Source organism: Oncorhynchus masou, chromosome 6 (genome assembly GCF_036934945.1).
Source record: "Oncorhynchus masou masou isolate Uvic2021 chromosome 6, UVic_Omas_1.1, whole genome shotgun sequence".
NCBI classification, from domain to species: Eukaryota; Metazoa; Chordata; class Actinopteri; order Salmoniformes; family Salmonidae; genus Oncorhynchus; species Oncorhynchus masou.
In genome coordinates this window covers 79931716-79949758 of record NC_088217.1, presented here as the reverse complement: position 1 = coordinate 79949758, position 18043 = coordinate 79931716, and the positions used below count along the sequence as shown (strand labels likewise).

Sequence of the window (18043 nt, the reverse complement as noted above, 5' to 3'; positions counted from 1 at the left end):
AAAGGAGTAAAACTAAGGAATATCTAGTTTTTGACTGCACTGGACCTTTAAGCACTTGATAATTTAGGATTGCATTTTATACTCTGTTGAAATTCTGAACACTGTTATCCTTATTGAACTGTAGGATTCCAAAATAGAACACCTAAAATAACATTCTAAAACTCCCTCCCTATGGTTATAGATAGAAAACACAAGGCTTGTGACACAGATGGATCAGTTGTTTTGTTTTGATGCTGACAACAGCAAGGTTGAGGGAGGGTATGTGAGGTAGGTTTATGATTATATATGATTACTAGGCCAGACAAACAATGAGAGAATGGAATTATGAAAACACTTGCAAACAAACGTGTGAAATCTATTGAAGTCAAGCCAAATATGGCTTCAAAACAATGAGTCATACGGAACACATGCACACAATGGTGAAAAGGTATTGGTATGCCAAAGCTATTTGTCAAGGATTCCATCTGGCCGTATTTGATTACCCTCTCTCCTCTGTTTGAACCCCTATCCTCAATTATCTTAAGGGCCTGTCTGACTGAATGGTATTCACTAAAAACTCCAAGCTGGATACAGGCTTTATTATCCAGTTATGACTGAGACATGGGTTCATGGAACGTTTAGTGCTTTCTTAAAGGGCAATTCCGCCCCTTTTCAACTTCATATTCATTATCTCAAGCACCATACCAGAGTCTACATACTGTATGTGAAAACGGTACATTTATATGATCTGCGGTTAAAAAGATAAGAAGAAAGGTCATGGAAAATACTCTGTGACATCACAGTGTAGGATTAAAAATAGTGGTTGGAACCGAAAATTATTTTGCAATCGTTTGATTCTGAAAAAAAAAAAAGAATCCCTTCCACTGTTCTGACCAGCAAAATAAAGTTCTGAACCGGTTCAAACCCCAAAAAAGTAACGGTTTACAATTGATTTAAAAAAAAAACATTAAATTACTTCACCAATCAGTGCGGATAGAGGAGCTTGCTATGGAGGGGGCAAGCTATAGTTATTTACATGCATTGGACAGACAAGTGTAGGGTGCAAGATGTGACTGAAATTTTGCGGTTTGGGAGAGAGCGAGAGAGGGTGGAGGAGGAAGCTTAGCTTGAATCGTTTATACCTACGGAGGAGCAGCTTCTGTGAAGGAACGTTGAATGTCGTTGAACTTCCGAGAGTTAGCTTAACGTTGGACCAGAGCTAGCTAGCTAGCCAACAAGCTTGTGTGTGCAGAGTGGAACCAGAATTCAAATAAAAACACGTGAAAGCTGATAACTATAGTATCCTTAACTAGCATTGAAAAAGTGAATCCATTCTTCTCTAATTATGTAATGTCAGTAGGCTACAATGGCCTATGCTTCGGAGGGGGAGGGGAAGGTATCCTACACACACACACACACACACACACACACACACACACACACACACACACACACACACACACACACACACACACACACACACACACACACACACACACACACACACACACACACACACACACACACACACACAGACACTGGAATAAGTTTGAGTGACAGAGTGAGGGCTTTGCAGAGGCGCTTTGTTACATTTTTTGTAGGACTCAAAATATACAGTACAGTACAGCATTGGCCTCCGATTTATACCTCAACATAGTGTGAAATAAAAATATAAACAATAGCCCAAATGTAGGCCACATTTTCCAGGTGGCAATGAGGAGATTCAGGATCTTTTCCTCATGGCATCTTTCCCCCATGCGTTTCCATGACTTTCCATTGTTTTGGTCGAGTTCCATTGACCTCTCTACCACATCTATTGCGCACACAGTGAGCTGCCAGTTTAGTTGGCGCAAAGTCAGATAGTCTTGTGTTCCAAAACATTTTGTTTTTAGTAGCTTGAATCGTTCCTGCTCACATCGAGGTAAAGTGCGGAAGAATTGAAGGAATGAATCCGAGCTTCGGGCTTATCATCTGTGGAAGCCGAGGCTTCCAGCGAGGCGCGGATTTCATTGGCCTTGTTAGCCATGATTTTAATTCTTCAATCGAAGTCGTGAAAGTGCTACTCCCCATAGTTGTTTTACTCCCCATAGTTGTTTTACCGAAGGTACCGACTGAAAAAGAACTTATTATCACCTGCTGTTTGATGTATACAGTTAAAAGGGAGCAACTTCAACCAAAACAATGGTGCTGTTATATGAAAGAGAGCCTGTATTTTTTGGCCTGTGTTTGCGTATGGGTCAAATGCAAAGCTGACCTTAGATCAGTCTATAGGCCTACTAGGGACAGCTTCATCCTACTCTGAGACCAACTTGTTGAATGTTTTTTCTTCCCCACTAGGGGGCATTATGCAGATAAAGAGAGAGGCGCTTCCTCCCGCTCGCTCTGTGGGGACAGGAACGTGATAGTTTCCATGGTAACTCATTTATAGGATCGGGCTCACAGCTTGTATATACAATTTGAGATATTTTTAGTTCCGTCTTTGAACATGCACACACACACACACACACACACACACACACACACACACACACACACACACACACACACACACACACTGTGCCTAAGTGTTCCGCTGTCTGTCCATCTGTCCACCAAGTCTCTCCAAGTAAAATTAATGCAAACGCATTCAAGCAGCTTCTTGGGTACAGCAAGTCCTAGATGATACTGTATATCGGCATGAATCATTAAGCAAAGTCTTGTGTATAAAAATATTAAATTCAATATAACTAGCATTTCAAATAGTTTTCTTTGACTTTAGTTGACCTGTCGGTGGTGGGGGAAAAGTCCGTGTCTGAGTGAATGTGTTTTCATTAGAGTTTGTATGTAATGCTCAGTATTAACACAATTTTCGATTGTCTTATTGTAGGGTGAAGCCAAAGGGAAAAGTTGATATGTGGGTGGACAATAAAGATGTGTTGTTCTATACTATTCTATTCTACCTCACACAGGTAGAATGCTACACTAATTACAGTGACCTATAGACATGTGGTTGAATCCTAGACATGTGGTTGAATCTGCCTCTGTCTGGTTCTGCAGTGAAATACCTGGTCCCATATCCACAAAGCACCTCAGAGTAGGAGTGCTGATCTAGGATCTGTCCATATAATATTATTCACTATGATCTAAAAGACAAACTGATCCTAGATCAGCACTCCTACTGGAGTCCAAACTGAAGGGTGAAGTTAAGACATAAAACAGAACCTTGAGACGGGGTTAATGGTTAGGATCCCTAAGTTAAAGAGTTAATCATTTGTAGATGCAACAAGCTGCCAGGCTTCCGTTAATTCTGAGAAGGTCACATTGTCCACAAAGTGTTCATGACAGGGTCAGGAGGGGAAGTTTACATCCTACAGGGTTTAACGGCCTGGTTCGTTCAAGTTTCAACTTCCTAAAGACCAGTGATGGAGTTTACATGAAAATTATCCCTTTCCATAAATGAGGTTAAAATAAGGAATGAAGAGAGAGAGTGATTGAGAGAGAGACAGAAATAGAGTATGTGTTTGTGTGTGTTTAAATTATGTTCATTCTTAAATCTATGTGGAAATTAAGAGAAAAGGGACAAACAAAACACGCAGAGTATTCTTAAAGACGATTGAGGATAGGTTTAAAGAGAATTGAGGATGGGTTAGTAGCCATTATGAACATGAGTGGTGAGAGATATCATTCTAATATGAATAAGCCTGCACAGAAGAGACCAAGTGACTTTCCTTCATAAATATTTGAAGTTACAGAGACTAAAGTCCATTGGATTCAATCTACTTTATGAAGGCCGATAATCGTAAAACATTCAATAATGGGGACTCCGCCCCTCCATTCTATGTTACCATGGCAAAAAGTGCAGACGTCACGATCGAAAGAAACACTGTATATAAATATTGGACCTTTTAATGAAACGGGGAGCTCGGATGCGTGTCCGGTAGGAGTGACACGTGTGGATAAGGGCACATCCAGGGGCAATACATTTTTCAATTAGTTTTTAAGTAAATTGGGATTTGATTGTTCAATAAGTTTATTTTTCCTCCACAAAACTGCAAACATGGGACGTGGAGTAAGTGCGCTTTTTCTTTCCATCTTCACATTCCAGCTCCTCCATGAAATGCTACTGTAGCCTAATTTACGCAATTCTTAATGGTAGGCTACTTGTCAAGTGATATCAATTAAAAAAAAGATAATACGGTCGAAGTTGTTTTCAAATGATCACATGTACGTAGATGGCCGCATTTTTCTTTCAAAATGCCTGCGATGGGAAAGTGACTTCCGCATTTTGTAGGCTGAACAAAAGTTGCTTTCATAACGTGTCTTGATCGAGTGTCAATTAGGGTTAAAAATGTGTTTTTACATTGATACTGAAGATCCACAGGTTGGTTAGCTTGGATCTAGTCGCCAATGAGAAAAGCGTATAAGCGCTACGATGATATAATTGGCGGTGTAAGACAAGTTTGAAGATTGATACAATGTTTATTTTCATCCAAGTAAACTGCCGGGAAGGTGGCTACAAACAAAGCGTGGTCTGTTTAAATTCGAGTTGCGGGAAGTGGAGGCAGACATGCGATATTGTGACTTGTGTTACTTTGAGATACACGGCCATACAGAGCCTGTAGCCCACTTCTGAATATAAGTGATGGTCTTTGTTTCAATGAGTCTTTCATGGTGACTTGTAACCCGCTTGACTGAATTTAGTTCCCCAATGAGAAATATAGGTAATATTCAGATTCGTAATCAATTGTTTAAATGTAGTTGCGACTGTAGGCTGTTCTTCATAAATTGACTAATAACCCTAGTCCACCCCATTCACAATATCAACCATACATTCATGCTCGTTGAATGTAGTTTTTATGTAGATGGCCTAATTTGGAATAATGCACTTTGGTTGCTTAAGATGATAGTTCTGGATTTGAGCAGGATGCCCTTATCTACTTCCCCAGAGTTAGACGAACTCGTGGATACCATTTTTATATCTGCGTTCAGTTTGAAGGAAATTGCTAACTAGCGTTAGCGCAATGACTTGAAGTATATGGGAACACGCTAACACTAGTTAGCATTGGCTCACGAAAATACCTTTAACTTTCGTAATACTGGACGCAGAGACCCAACAATGGTGTCCACGAGGTCATCTGACTCTGGGGAAAATACAGAACTGTTCCTTGATAGCATTTGATTTACTGCAAAATCTCTTTAAAAATAAATGTATTCCACATAAGGCTTAATTGTTGTATATGGATTTGGCATATGGTTGTGTATGACATTTCTTGTGTACCCCACATTCTGCGAATGTTCAGATAGGCCTACAGTGTGTCTTTGAGAAGACCTACATCAACTACAGCCCCCTCATGTATTGATGAAAGTAATCGCTTTTCCAAAAAACTATCGTTTTTATTAAATTTGTTACAAGTTGATCCAAGGCAAATGAAATCTCCTAGTTGCTCCAATGCTGTTCAATACACTAGATTTGTTGTATATTCGTCTCATATCGAGGCATATTGTTCTAGACTTGTAGAATTGAGTGTTTTGTTTTATGGGCAATCCTTAGTCAATAGGGTTTTTGTCATCACGCCTGTCTAAATAACTACCTGCAATTTTATGGTGATGGAAAATGTATCAATTATTGGGGCGATTTTTATTTGATGTTTTATATATATTTTACAGCTACCTACCTGTGACTCCTGTATTTGGGTACTGTATGGCAGACTGGTGGGATATCAGGGAGGTTAATAGCATCATATAAAAGGCTCGCCACTCCCTGCTGGGCAACAGATCACACGGGCACAGTGATAAATGATGCATTCACAGCTACAGTAAGAGAGGGGTTATTAGAGAGACAGATTGGTTGTATGATGTGAATGCAGAGCAGTAAACCTCCATGTTTTGGATTCTTTCCCTGTATTGTGGTGAACACTCTGCTCTGCCCCCACCCCTTCTGTCCTCTTCTCCGCGCTCCGGTCCAGTACACGCGCAATAGGCACAGATGCTTGGACAGCCGGACTAATGATTTCCAGGAGACCTGCAGAGAGGGATGAGAGGGGGGAGTGAGAGGTACAGGGAGAGAATGAGGGTGACATAGGGCTGGCGGGAGCAAAGGGTTGGTTAGAGTGGTGAGGTATATGAGACCGCTCTGAAGGTGAGGCACCAGTTGCTGCATTGTCATTATTGTTCATAGGCTCCTGTACAGAGGGAGCTGGCAGAATTTTTCTGAACTGGTTGAATGGCCGATGGAGGAAAAAAATCAGTTTTTCTGTAATGAAATGGAAAATCAAGAGGTATGATCGTATACAACTGCTCACTGTCAACCAATTGAAACGCCCAAAAGTTCCTTCCCGAAATGGAATACTATGGCTATTGTTTCCATCTCTCAAAATAAACCGTAATGATCTGAAAACAAGGCTGTCTTCCTGTAATGTTATTAGGGTGCATTCTTTCTTCCTTTTTCCACTTCTTTTCTCGCCATCTTTCATCAAGGGGGGTCATTGTTTGAAAGATTACACCACTGAGTGTGATGGAAAGTGGCTTGTGGAAAGTCTCCACTGTAAACAAATGAGGCCTAGAATATGTCCAAAACAAGGCCTTTTTATATGGCGAAGTAATTTGGGAATTATTTTATTTCTCTCCAGTGTTCCATCTCTGAGCTACTATCAGGTTGTGGCCTCAGCTGACCATTCTTTCCCCCCAGGGGTCCACTGTGGAACCAAGAGACCTGCTCTCTAGCGCTCTTTAAAAAAATGTTTTGCTCTCCTGAGGATTTCACATTCTTTCCGATCGAGAGTCACTATGTATTAGGCATCCCTTTTGTCACACGCCACCCCATCTCTGTGACAGAGGACACATCTCACACCCACTGCCTCTTTCTCTCTCCTGCTCGATCTCCCTCTCTGCTCGTTTGGCTTAGCTGCCTAAACATTTATGGAGAGTTCCACACATTATTACACCTTCTGTTTCCTCCACTGTAATTTCGATTTGTTCCAACTGCGGAGGGAATTGTAAAAAAAAACGTTTGTCCCATAGGCCTATTCACAATCGGCATTTCGCAAAAGCCACGTGCATTCTGTTCTAACCTACATTTCAGACTAGCGCAATAAAGGAAGTTGCATCCCATTGATTCGTATTCTGCTTTTAACTGTGGTTCCTGGGGTCTTAAGGAGAAACACAGGCATTCACCATCTTTTGTTCTGTGGGAAAACCGACTCTTCCAGTGGACGTGGTGGGAGTTTTAAATGCGTTTTTGTGAATAAATTAACTTTTTTCTGAACTGGAGAGAAAAGGGGGAGGAGAGTAATACGTGACTCGGTCCATTCAGATATCTGAGAGGTGTGGTTAGGTCGCCTGTAGCAACGGGGCAAAGTCCCAGGGCGAGGAGGAGCCAATATGCTTGAGTGAGCAGCTTTTGTATTTGGCACATGTACAGAACCAGGAATGGTGTTCACAGGAATTCGATCCTGGCTGTAAAATATGCACCCGCTCAACCGTCTCTTATGAACTTTTGTTGATCTGGTGGTGGTGGTGTTTTAGCGTAAAAGTGAGAGGCCCCTCATCTCACTGAGGCTCTGTTCTGTCTATCGCTGTTGTTTTTATGAGGACAGTTGTTCTTTCAAACTTTCTGTCCTCTTGGAAAGGGATGTCTTGCCAGCTTCACCCCCTTCTCCACCCACCCTATGTTCTTGCACTCTATTTCACACATAGTTGTTTCTCTTTCTGTCCCTGACTAATTACACTCACTCCCATATGCAACGTTGATGAGAACAAGGATTACGCAGTTGAATATAGTACTCTGAACTATGGGAGAAATGGTATGCAGACCCAAGCCATGTTTACCACAGTGGTGTTGCTCCCACTCCCAGATCAAACCATTACAGTAAATCCCATATAAGAATGCGGTAAGCCTGGTATCTTAAGTGTTTTGCTAAGAGGGTCTGAATAAATTCCATGACTGTACAGTTTGTCCAAAATAAAGTCACTCAAAAGATCTTTCTCTGTCCCATTTTTTTATATTCTTGTTTTTACATGGTTCTCTATGGAGGTACAAAGCCTCATTGTTCTCAGGCTTGTAGTGGGACAACTGTTGTTTTTGCATGATTGGTCTTGTGAGAGATTCCACACAATTGCTGACATCCACACTTTTTTTCCTGTTTTCAGTGCAGTAGCTTCCTGTTACGTTTGAGAGACAGCTGAGTAATACTTCCAAAACAGCATCCTCCCTTCATTGTGGTAATAACGGATGTGTAGACTATTGGGAAAGTAAAAGGGAGATTTCTAAATAGTATTTGGAGGGGGGGGGTGATTTCCAACAAGGGCAAATTTGTGTGCCTGTCAACTAATAAAAAGACCACAGGGGCCTGCGACAACAGATTCCTTGAGGGCCCGGAAGACTCCAGCAGGACTTGTCGTTCTACCTCTACCCTTTTACTGTTCCAACAGCAACAACAAAAACTGGTTGGACCCCTTATGTTGGATTCAGTTGTAACCAAACAACAAAGTTTAATTATCAGTCAAGCCCCTGTGACTTGGGGATCACATTCTGAACCAGGAACTGTCTTGCTTAGAGTCAAGCAGCTTTTGTGTAACCCCATAGGGTCAAATCAAGAGAAGCATGTAGCGCTCTCTCCCCCACAGCCAAAACACTTCTGAACACCAGTAGAACCTGAATCATTTCTGATCGCTGACTGCCTTACCGATGTTTATCTGGTACTGTGCGTTATCCTGTTACCACAGTGTCCCAACACCCTCCCCTTTTCAGCCGTCTAGCTGCCGCATTCTTCAACAGGTCTTTGTCCTCTTCCCAAAAGTGACCGTTTTGAGAAAGGGAAGAGTGAATGAACAATGTGTTTGCAGAAGGTGAGGTGCCAGGGTTATTTTGGACTTTCACAATGAGAGGACTCCAGAGGAACGTTCTGTGTGTATTCAAGACAACCGAGCCAACGGGGTGCATCTTTCCCCTCTGGAGAGTTAATTTTGCCCCTATTCTGGACAAAGTATTGTGACATAGGGCCTAATAGTCTGACATTCCTGGATTGCAGTGGAGTATGTTTAAATGACCCTCAGCGCCACCCCTCCCACTGCTCTCCTTATTGACGCAGTTGTACAAAGTGACGGTCTGTGACATGATTGTTCGTTAAGCATTCCTCATGAACTTCAGACAGATGCCATTTTCAAACATCTGAGTTTCTTCTGCTGAGTAGTGAAAGTAATTATGCTATCTAGCACAGGTCGTAGACTCTAAAAGGTGAAAGCCTACTGGGTGATAGTCCAAAAGGGACAGCCACAACTATCTTTGTACTTGTTGCACCATACCTGTCCAGGTCACGTTTGTTTTGTAAATGATAACTGGGCTTATGTTCAGTAGAACAATGCTACATCAATAACCCACAAGTTGTTGGGTGACTTCTGGTAAGTCATTTGTAACTGAAAAATGAGCATTTTTATCCTTTGTTCAAATGAGTGCTTCTCTAATTGACTCAATGAATGACCTTTTCAAGAGTTGGGCCCCCAGACTTGGGTTTTATTAATGCCTCAGAAACACTATGGGAAACTATACTATAAGCAGATTCTGTATCAGGGGCTTGAGTTGGGTGACGATTTTATTTTTTCGGGCAGAGCTCTAAAGGGCCTCTTTCTACCTATTCTATTATGTGTTTGTATATAAATTTTTCTTATTGCTACTAACTATCTTTTCTTGCCCTCTCTGTAGGAAGGACGGGAACAGTATGAGCTGGCGGCGACCTCTGAGCAGGGAGGCAAGAAGAAGAATGCCAAGGCCATGAAGAAGGAGAGGGACATGGATGAGTTGAAAAAGGAAGTTGATCTGGTGAGTTGGCTTCTCTCACTTTCATTCTCTTTCAGGACCTGGGACGTTCATCTTTAAATCACAAGTCTTGCTCACTCGTGTGTTGATGTCATTGACTTGGTGTCAAGCTTGGCGCTGCATGTACTGTACTGTAGGTTTATCTCGATGGTGCGGAAGTGCAGTTCAATACGATTGTCAGTGACATGTTCCTAATCTCTGTCCCATAGGATGACCATAAACTGACCCTGGATGAGCTCAACCGCAAATACGGCACCGACCTTAGTAGGGTAAGTCTGAGCTTCACTGATTTTCATTACAGTTGGCAATTCGTTCATCTCCTCTGCACTGTTTTCTGTTAACAAACTAGTTACTTATCAACCACAGCTGGAAGGCAATTCAGTTCGGTTCTCCTCAATTCGAATAGTTTCAGTTATTGAATAGAAAAATTAAGTCAAGTGATGGACTTCAAAGTTCTGCTCAAGTTATGGGTTTCGGACTCTTGGGATCTCTTCCAATTATTGAACTGTGGAAGAAGGGGGTTATCATTGACTTGGATGTGACAAATATCCAAGGCAATTGGAGGAAGCAATACGAGAGATGCTTTATCCCTCTTTTACATCCATGCAAATGGACTCTTGATCATGATCATGATTTGGAGATCAAGGGGAATAGTAGATTACCACCTCCAAACCTAGCAGCGCAGCCGAGTGGTCCTTTTGAATAATTCACAAGCAGCAGGCTCATCAGCACCTCAGCCCAGATTTAGGATGCACTCAATCCCCGCAGAGGAGATGGCACTGTTTTCATTGTTTGCAGCGAGTTGCCTGGCAACTGTCAGCACCTCGACTCTCTCCAGAGCCCCATTGACTTGTTTCTCTGTTCTCTGTCTTATGTGAAATTAGAGTTATGACTTGGCCCTGCAGTGTCTCTGCCACTGACAGACCTCGCAGAGAGATATTATTGTGTTGACAATTTGCTTCCTCTCTCCTTATCACGTGCCGTGAAAGAGAATCTCAAGAATGGGGGGGACCTAGATATGCCCGACTATAGCAATATACTTGATTTTAAAAAGCAAGGGTCGATAATGGTATACCCTTAAAAGATTGGGTGGGAGGGAAGCACCAATTCTTTTAAAATTAAGTATCCTCCTACAGCATCTTAATTTGAGGTCTCGACATGTAAAGTAACACAACCAATTTTGTATTTCCTTAGGGGTTATCCAGTGCTAAGGCTGCTGAGAACCTTGCCCGTGATGGCCCAAATTCCCTGACCCCTCCTCCCACTACCCCTGAGTGGGTGAAGTTCTGCAAGCAGATGTTTGGCGGGTTCTCCATGCTGCTGTGGACTGGCGCTCTCCTCTGCTTCCTGGCCTACGGAATCCAGGCAGCCATGGAGGATGAGCCGGCCAATGATAACGTAAGATTCCAAGATGAAGAATGTTGGTTTTATTGACATTATGATGGAATTGAAAGCAGATGATGCTTGGGTTTTGTAGTTTGTTTGTGCGGGGGAGTTAACTTAATTCTAACACGTTCTGCATCTTTGTCCCACACAGTTGTACCTGGGTGTTGTACTCTCTGCTGTTGTCATTGTTACTGGCTGTTTCTCCTACTACCAAGAGGCCAAGAGCTCAAAGATCATGGACTCCTTCAAGAACCTGGTCCCACAGGTACTGGCTGTTTTAGAAACACTTCTTGTGAAGGTGTTTTTTCCCCCTTTTATTGTTACATTTAAAGATGAATCTGGTTGTGTCCTCTACCTTGTAGCAAGCCCTGGTTGTCCGTGATGGTGAGAAGATGAACATCAACGCTCAACAAGTGGTGGTTGGAGATCTGGTGGAGGTGAAAGGTGGGGATAGGATTCCTGCCGATTTGAGAATCATCTCCGCCAGCGGTTGCAAAGTGGGTACTTTAAAATCCCCTGGCTCCAAATACGTCACGTTCCACCCATGTCCGTGCCATTCATTATTGTATTAATCTAATTCCCTCCCCACTCAGGTGGACAACTCCTCCCTCACTGGTGAATCTGAGCCCCAGACCCGTACTCCGGACTACTCCAATGACAACCCCCTGGAGACGAGGAACATTGCCTTCTTCTCTACCAACTGTGTTGAAGGTACTTTACCAGAGCAGAGTTGCTCAGATGAGAAACAAACCAAATAAATTCTGCCCAGGGACCACAGATTAAAAATTTGGAATCTAGCTAAATCTGGTACAAGGGTGTGTTGTACATGGTCCCTGGCAAATAAATAAAAGAAAACAAACCATGACTGGGATAGCTTCGATGAAGTCCTGTTGCTGTATAACATATGTCCACCATTTCTGAGGTTGAATCACTGTCAACTGTGCTGTTAAACAGTAGTCAATATGATGGCATGATTTTTAAATTAAATCTGCATGTTATTTCCTGCAGGAACTGCCAGAGGTATTGTCATCAACACTGGTGACCGCACTGTTATGGGTCGTATTGCTACCCTCGCCTCTGGCCTGGAAGTCGGCCGTACCCCAATCTCTATTGAAATTGAGCACTTCATCCACATCATCACCGGTGTGGCCGTCTTCCTGGGCATGTCTTTCTTTGTCCTGTCCCTCATCCTCGGATACTCATGGCTGGAAGCTGTCATCTTCCTCATCGGAATCATTGTCGCTAACGTGCCTGAGGGCCTCCTGGCCACTGTAACTGTGAGTACGGTCTTTTGGGAGTGCCCCCCCCCAAAAAAAAACACTTCAGATATGGCTCCAAAAACCAGTACATTGCCAATTTTGTTCAACAGACATGTTGAGTGACTTTTGTCTTTCTCCGTAGGTGTGTTTAACTCTGACTGCCAAGCGTATGGCCAAGAAGAACTGCCTGGTGAAGAATCTCGAAGCTGTTGAGACCTTGGGCTCCACTTCCACCATTTGCTCTGACAAGACCGGAACCCTGACTCAGAACAGAATGACCGTTGCTCACATGTGGTTCGACAACCAGATCCATGAGGCTGACACCACAGAGAACCAGAGTGGTACCTCCTTCGACAGGAGCTCTGCCACCTGGGCTGCCCTGGCTAGAGTCGCTGGCCTGTGTAACCGCGCCGTCTTCCTGGCAGAACAGAGCGGTATTCCTATCCTTAAAGTAAGTGTCTCATTTCCCCAGAGTGAATTGACAACCGTATACACATGGAGCTATCGACAGGAGTTCAGCATGTAATGCCTCTGAAAAGGCTCAACAGGGTTGTCTTTCACCTTATGTAATTCCTCCCCTGTCACCCGAATGCCTCCTATTGCCTCAACCCTCGCAATCCCCTGGAATTTAACCTCTCCCTCCGTTAATCATCTCACCTTGGACTAGCTGTGATTACCACACTTAATTTCACCCCTTATTTTCAGTTTCTCTTTGTCACGGTCTTTGTCTTCTACCAAGCTCAATCTACAAAGATTTCCTTTTCATTCAGTCTGTTTAAATGAATGTCTTGGGCCACTTGGAAGTGCTAGTGTGTGAAAGAGAATGTGCACCAGTGGCAATACCACGTCCACTTCATCTGCCTACGGTACTCATTTCCCTCTCAGAGAGATGTGGCTGGTGACGCCTCAGAGTCTGCCCTGCTGAAGTGTATTGAGCTGTGCTGTGGGTCTGTTCAAGGCATGAGAGACCAGTACACCAAGGTTGCTGAAATCCCATTCAACTCCACCAACAAATACCAGGTAGGGCAATGGCACGGTAGCACCCTGCCACATGAAATAAGGGCAAATAAGTTTTCAATAAGTCTTTGAAAACCCTTCCCTTTGGCACAGAGATCAATATGGTTATGCCTATTCTGGTAATCTGTTTTCAAAATGGCTGCTCCTATAATTTTATCCCTTAGCTCTCCGTTCACCTAAACAAGAATGAGGGTGAGTCCAAGCATCTGCTGGTGATGAAGGGAGCCCCTGAGAGGATCCTGGACCGCTGCTCCACCATTTTGATCCAGGGCAAAGAACAGCCTCTGGATGACGAGATGAAGGACTCTTTCCAGAACGCCTACATGGAACTGGGTGGTCTGGGAGAGCGAGTGCTGGGTAATAGTCATTTATTTCAGTCATCACTAGCCAATACTACTGTTTTTTTGTTATTCCACTCGGTGTTGTCAAATGATCCAATGTGAGGTGTAAAATTGTGCTTTTGCTCCTTTTTTCAATTCACATTTTCACAATTTTGTATCCGTCTAGGGTTCTGTCATTTCCAGCTCCCTGATGACCAGTTCGCTGAGGGCTTCCAGTTTGATTGTGAAGAGGTGAACTTCCCAACTGAGAATCTGTGCTTCGTTGGCCTAATGTCCATGATTGACCCTCCCCGTGCTGCTGTGCCTGACGCTGTGGGCAAGTGCAGGAGTGCTGGAATCAAGGTATGGCAATGTCATACTTGACACGACTCTTCAGTCGATCCACATAGCAGCCACTGTGATCAGACCACTCCTCTTCCCTTCCTTGCCTTAGGTTATCATGGTCACTGGTGATCATCCCATCACTGCTAAGGCCATTGCCAAGGGTGTGGGAATCATATCTGAAGGAAACGAGACTGTTGAGGACATCGCTGCTCGTCTGAACATTCCAGTTAATGAAGTTGACCCTAGGTATGTTGCAATTTAAAATAAAAAATAAATAAAAAAGTGATGTTATTGGAAACAACAGTAAAACCCTTGCAGATTCTACATTTTTCATTTTTGAAGTCCTTTTTCAAAGATTTTATTCAAGCTTGAATGTCAGGTCCTTCTCATGAGCGCTTATAGACATTATAGTAATGTCTTCATATCAATGGGATTTCCCATAAATAAAGGGTACATTTTTCCCAGGGATGCCAAGGCCTGTGTGGTCCATGGCGGTGACCTCAAGGACCTGAGCGCTGAACAGTTGGACGACATCCTGAAATATCACACTGAGATTGTGTTTGCCAGAACCTCTCCTCAGCAGAAGCTGATTATCGTGGAGGGCTGCCAGCGCCAGGTAATATTCAGCTCAACTTAAAGACACTCGGCCTATCTCACGAGAGGTAAACAGAGTGACTGTAGCATAGATAAATTCCTTTTAAAATTAAAAATGTGTTTACCAGTTCTCTCTCTAGACTTCTCTCTCCATAGACTCAAACACCTCTCCTCCTTATCCACAGGGTGCTATTGTAGCTGTGACAGGTGATGGTGTGAACGATTCTCCTGCTCTGAAGAAGGCTGACATCGGTGTTGCTATGGGGATCTCTGGATCTGACGTCTCCAAGCAGGCTGCAGACATGATCCTCCTGGATGACAACTTTGCCTCCATCGTGACTGGTGTTGAAGAAGGTAGAAGCAACATTTCAGTGGATTTAGAATGTTTGGGGTTCCTTCCATTCTGCATTATTTTCACTAACGTTATGCATGTACCTTTCCTAGGCCGTCTGATCTTTGACAACTTGAAGAAGTCCATCGCCTACACCCTGACAAGTAACATTCCAGAAATCACACCCTTCCTCTTCTTCATCATCGCCAACATTCCACTGCCCCTAGGTACCGTCACCATCCTCTGTATCGACTTGGGAACTGACATGGTGAGGAATTTGTATATTTAAGATTTTTCTTTTCTAAATCTCTGGTAACTGTTCAGTATTATTCTAATTGTTGAAATTGTCCTCAACTTTGCAGGTCCCCGCCATCTCCCTGGCCTACGAAGCTGCTGAGAGTGACATCATGAAGAGACAGCCCAGAAACTCCAAAACAGACAAACTGGTGAATGAAAGACTTATCAGCATAGCCTACGGTCAAATCGGTAAGACTGCTTTTCACAAAGCCTGACTTGTGCAAAACAAAGTATTTTCATTCTTAGATGAAAGATTAACATCTCATACACCTCAAACTGGATTCTAGACTCTTAAGTTGACTGGGTGGATTTGGGATCAGCTGGAAGTGGGGTATGCGCCAGAAATAGCCTCCCTGGTGATAAAAGAAGGGGTCTCTGAGTGATTATGGGATGTTTCACACTTTGGTGATGGAGCCAAAAATAGGTTTAAACCAGAGGTTTCCACGTGAGCGGGACTTTCCTTAAGAGGAAACACTGATATGGACAGGAGTCACATACTGCGGTTGCATCATATATTGGGTCGAGAACCTCTCCCACCAACGTGATACTCCTTGGGAATCACTGTAGGGCGGCAGGTAGCCTAGCGGTTAGTGTTGGCCCAGTAACTGAAAGTTCGCTGGTTCGAATACCCGAGCCGACAGGGTGAAAATCTTTGCTCCGTGCCTTGAGCAAGGCAGTTAACCTTAATAAGCTCCAGATGCACCCTACTACTATGGCTGACCCTGTAAAACAACACATTCTCCTGCACCTGTCCGGTGATGTGACAATCAAACTTGAAAAAGTTTTTAATGGAGATTGATGCAACATAGAAAAACCAGCAGACAGAATGACATGGATAGAATCTGATACAAATGCACCCATCTGATCCTGTCTCCCCATCTCTCCATAGGTATGATCCAGGCTTTGGCTGGGTTCTTCACATACTTTGTGATCCTTGCTGAGAACGGGTTCTTACCCTCCAGACTGCTAGGTATTCGTGTGGACTGGGACAACAAATTTTGCAACGACCTGGAGGATAGCTATGGCCAGCAGTGGGTTAGTATGCAGACACCAATGTGCTTTTCACAAGCCTTGTTGATTGGTCTGATTCTAGATGATTAGCTGACTGTGTTTTGATGGTTTCTCCCTCTGTTGCTGACTGTTTCCCTCAGACTTATGAACAGAGAAAGATTGTGGAGTTCACCTGCCACACAGCATTCTTCGCCAGTATCGTGGTTGTACAGTGGGCTGATTTGATCATCTGTAAGACCAGGAGGAACTCAGTCTTCCAACAAGGAATGAGGTGAGTTCAGTGGCCATTTTGACGAGCATCGGCTGTTGTTAGTTTGTTTTTGTTGTCAAAGAAATTACTTTATTTTAAATGCTGCTTCTATCCTCCTCAGGAACAAGATTCTCATCTTCGGCCTGTTTGAGGAGACTGCCCTGGCCGCCTTCTTGTCCTACTGTCCTGGGATGGGCATCGCCCTCAGAATGTACCCACTCAAGTAAGTAAAGACCCTTCAGTTAGGTACACTTCATCTCTTAATAAAATAATTTGTAGTACCAAAAATACTTAGCACTTGGAGGACTTCTATTAAGCTTAGCTATGTGTTGCTTAAAATGTTAAGATCTGTTCTTGGTGTATTCTGGTCTGGAGTCATTTCAGATCTGTTGTTTTATGTTTTGTTTTTGTTTTCTCCTTAGACCCAGCTGGTGGTTCTGCGCCTTCCCATACTCTCTCCTCATCTTTATTTATGATGAAATCCGAAAACTGATCATCCGACGCAGCCCAGGAGGTGAGGCTAAATCCCTTTAGTTATTACTGTGACTATCTGCTGTACTTGTTCATACAAGTTCTCAGTTTGGCTCTCAAAACCACACGATTTTCCCTCGTTCTCAGGAGGATAGTAAAGGCTACCTAAATATGCAGCCTTACTATCTAGCAAACAAGCAAAGTCTGTAAATCTTTAAGCAGCAGCAAATTTTTCAGATGTGCAAGACAGTGGACAGACATGTTTGGGAGTCTAGTCCACTCCATTGACAACTGCTAATGTAAAAAGGGCTTTATAAAATGCATTTGATGTGAGTAAACCGGTATGCTGTCAGAGACCATGTTAAAGACGTCGGTCACTTGACTGTCTTCCCCAGTGATCGTCTGAACTACACACGGATAGTTAACATGATCATTGTTTATGTGCTACAGCCTTCCTCAGTCCACCTGTTCTACCAGAGGTAATTGTTCTCTAAATCCTGTTTTCCATCTTCTCTGTTTTAGGTTGGGTGGAGAGGGAGACGTACTACTAGAAAGCATCCCGTTTGCATCGCTCAAGTTCTTGCATGGTTGTCTTGCTGCTCGGAATTTTAAGTTCTGTAAAATGTGGATGTGTTTTTATATAGGGAATGCTTGATACTAAAACACTGAGATCAAGATGATGAACCAAGACATTGACATTGTGTGCCTTGTTTCTGGAACAGGACCAATTTTATACATGTTTTTAACAGTAATATAAATAAACTTTCAGTCAGCTCCCACTTTGGTGTGTATGGTTTGTGCATGTGTGCTTGCACGTTTCCTCATTGCAACTTGGAGACTTTCCAGAATAAACACAGCATCAACAGATCTTCAGGTCCTTCTTTTCCTATCCTTCCTGGAGAGTCTCTACTCTCTCTCTGTTTTAACCATGAGCACTGCTTTCAGTGTGCAGTCAATGAACACCAGCTAGTTGTTCACTGTCATTGTAGT

The 18043-nt window shown here is 43.1% G+C and overlaps 1 protein-coding gene across 1 annotated transcript; it reads left to right on the top strand.

Moving 5' to 3' along the window:
- Positions 1-3862: 3862 nt before the first annotated feature.
- LOC135542750 (sodium/potassium-transporting ATPase subunit alpha-1) lies at positions 3863-17832 on the top strand. Its single transcript, XM_064969925.1, has 22 exons — positions 3863-4027; positions 9659-9775; positions 9982-10041; positions 10967-11170; positions 11310-11423; positions 11521-11655; positions 11752-11869; positions 12167-12435; positions 12560-12868; positions 13303-13437; positions 13599-13791; positions 13942-14117; positions 14209-14345; positions 14565-14715; positions 14879-15047; positions 15138-15292; positions 15387-15510; positions 16211-16356; positions 16473-16603; positions 16704-16805; positions 17005-17096; positions 17576-17832. The coding sequence occupies exons 1-22, from the start codon at positions 4016-4018 to the stop codon at positions 17602-17604; spliced, it is 3078 nt and encodes a 1025-aa protein (XP_064825997.1). The 5' UTR covers positions 3863-4015; the 3' UTR covers positions 17605-17832.
- The last annotated feature ends 211 nt before the right edge of the window (positions 17833-18043 follow it).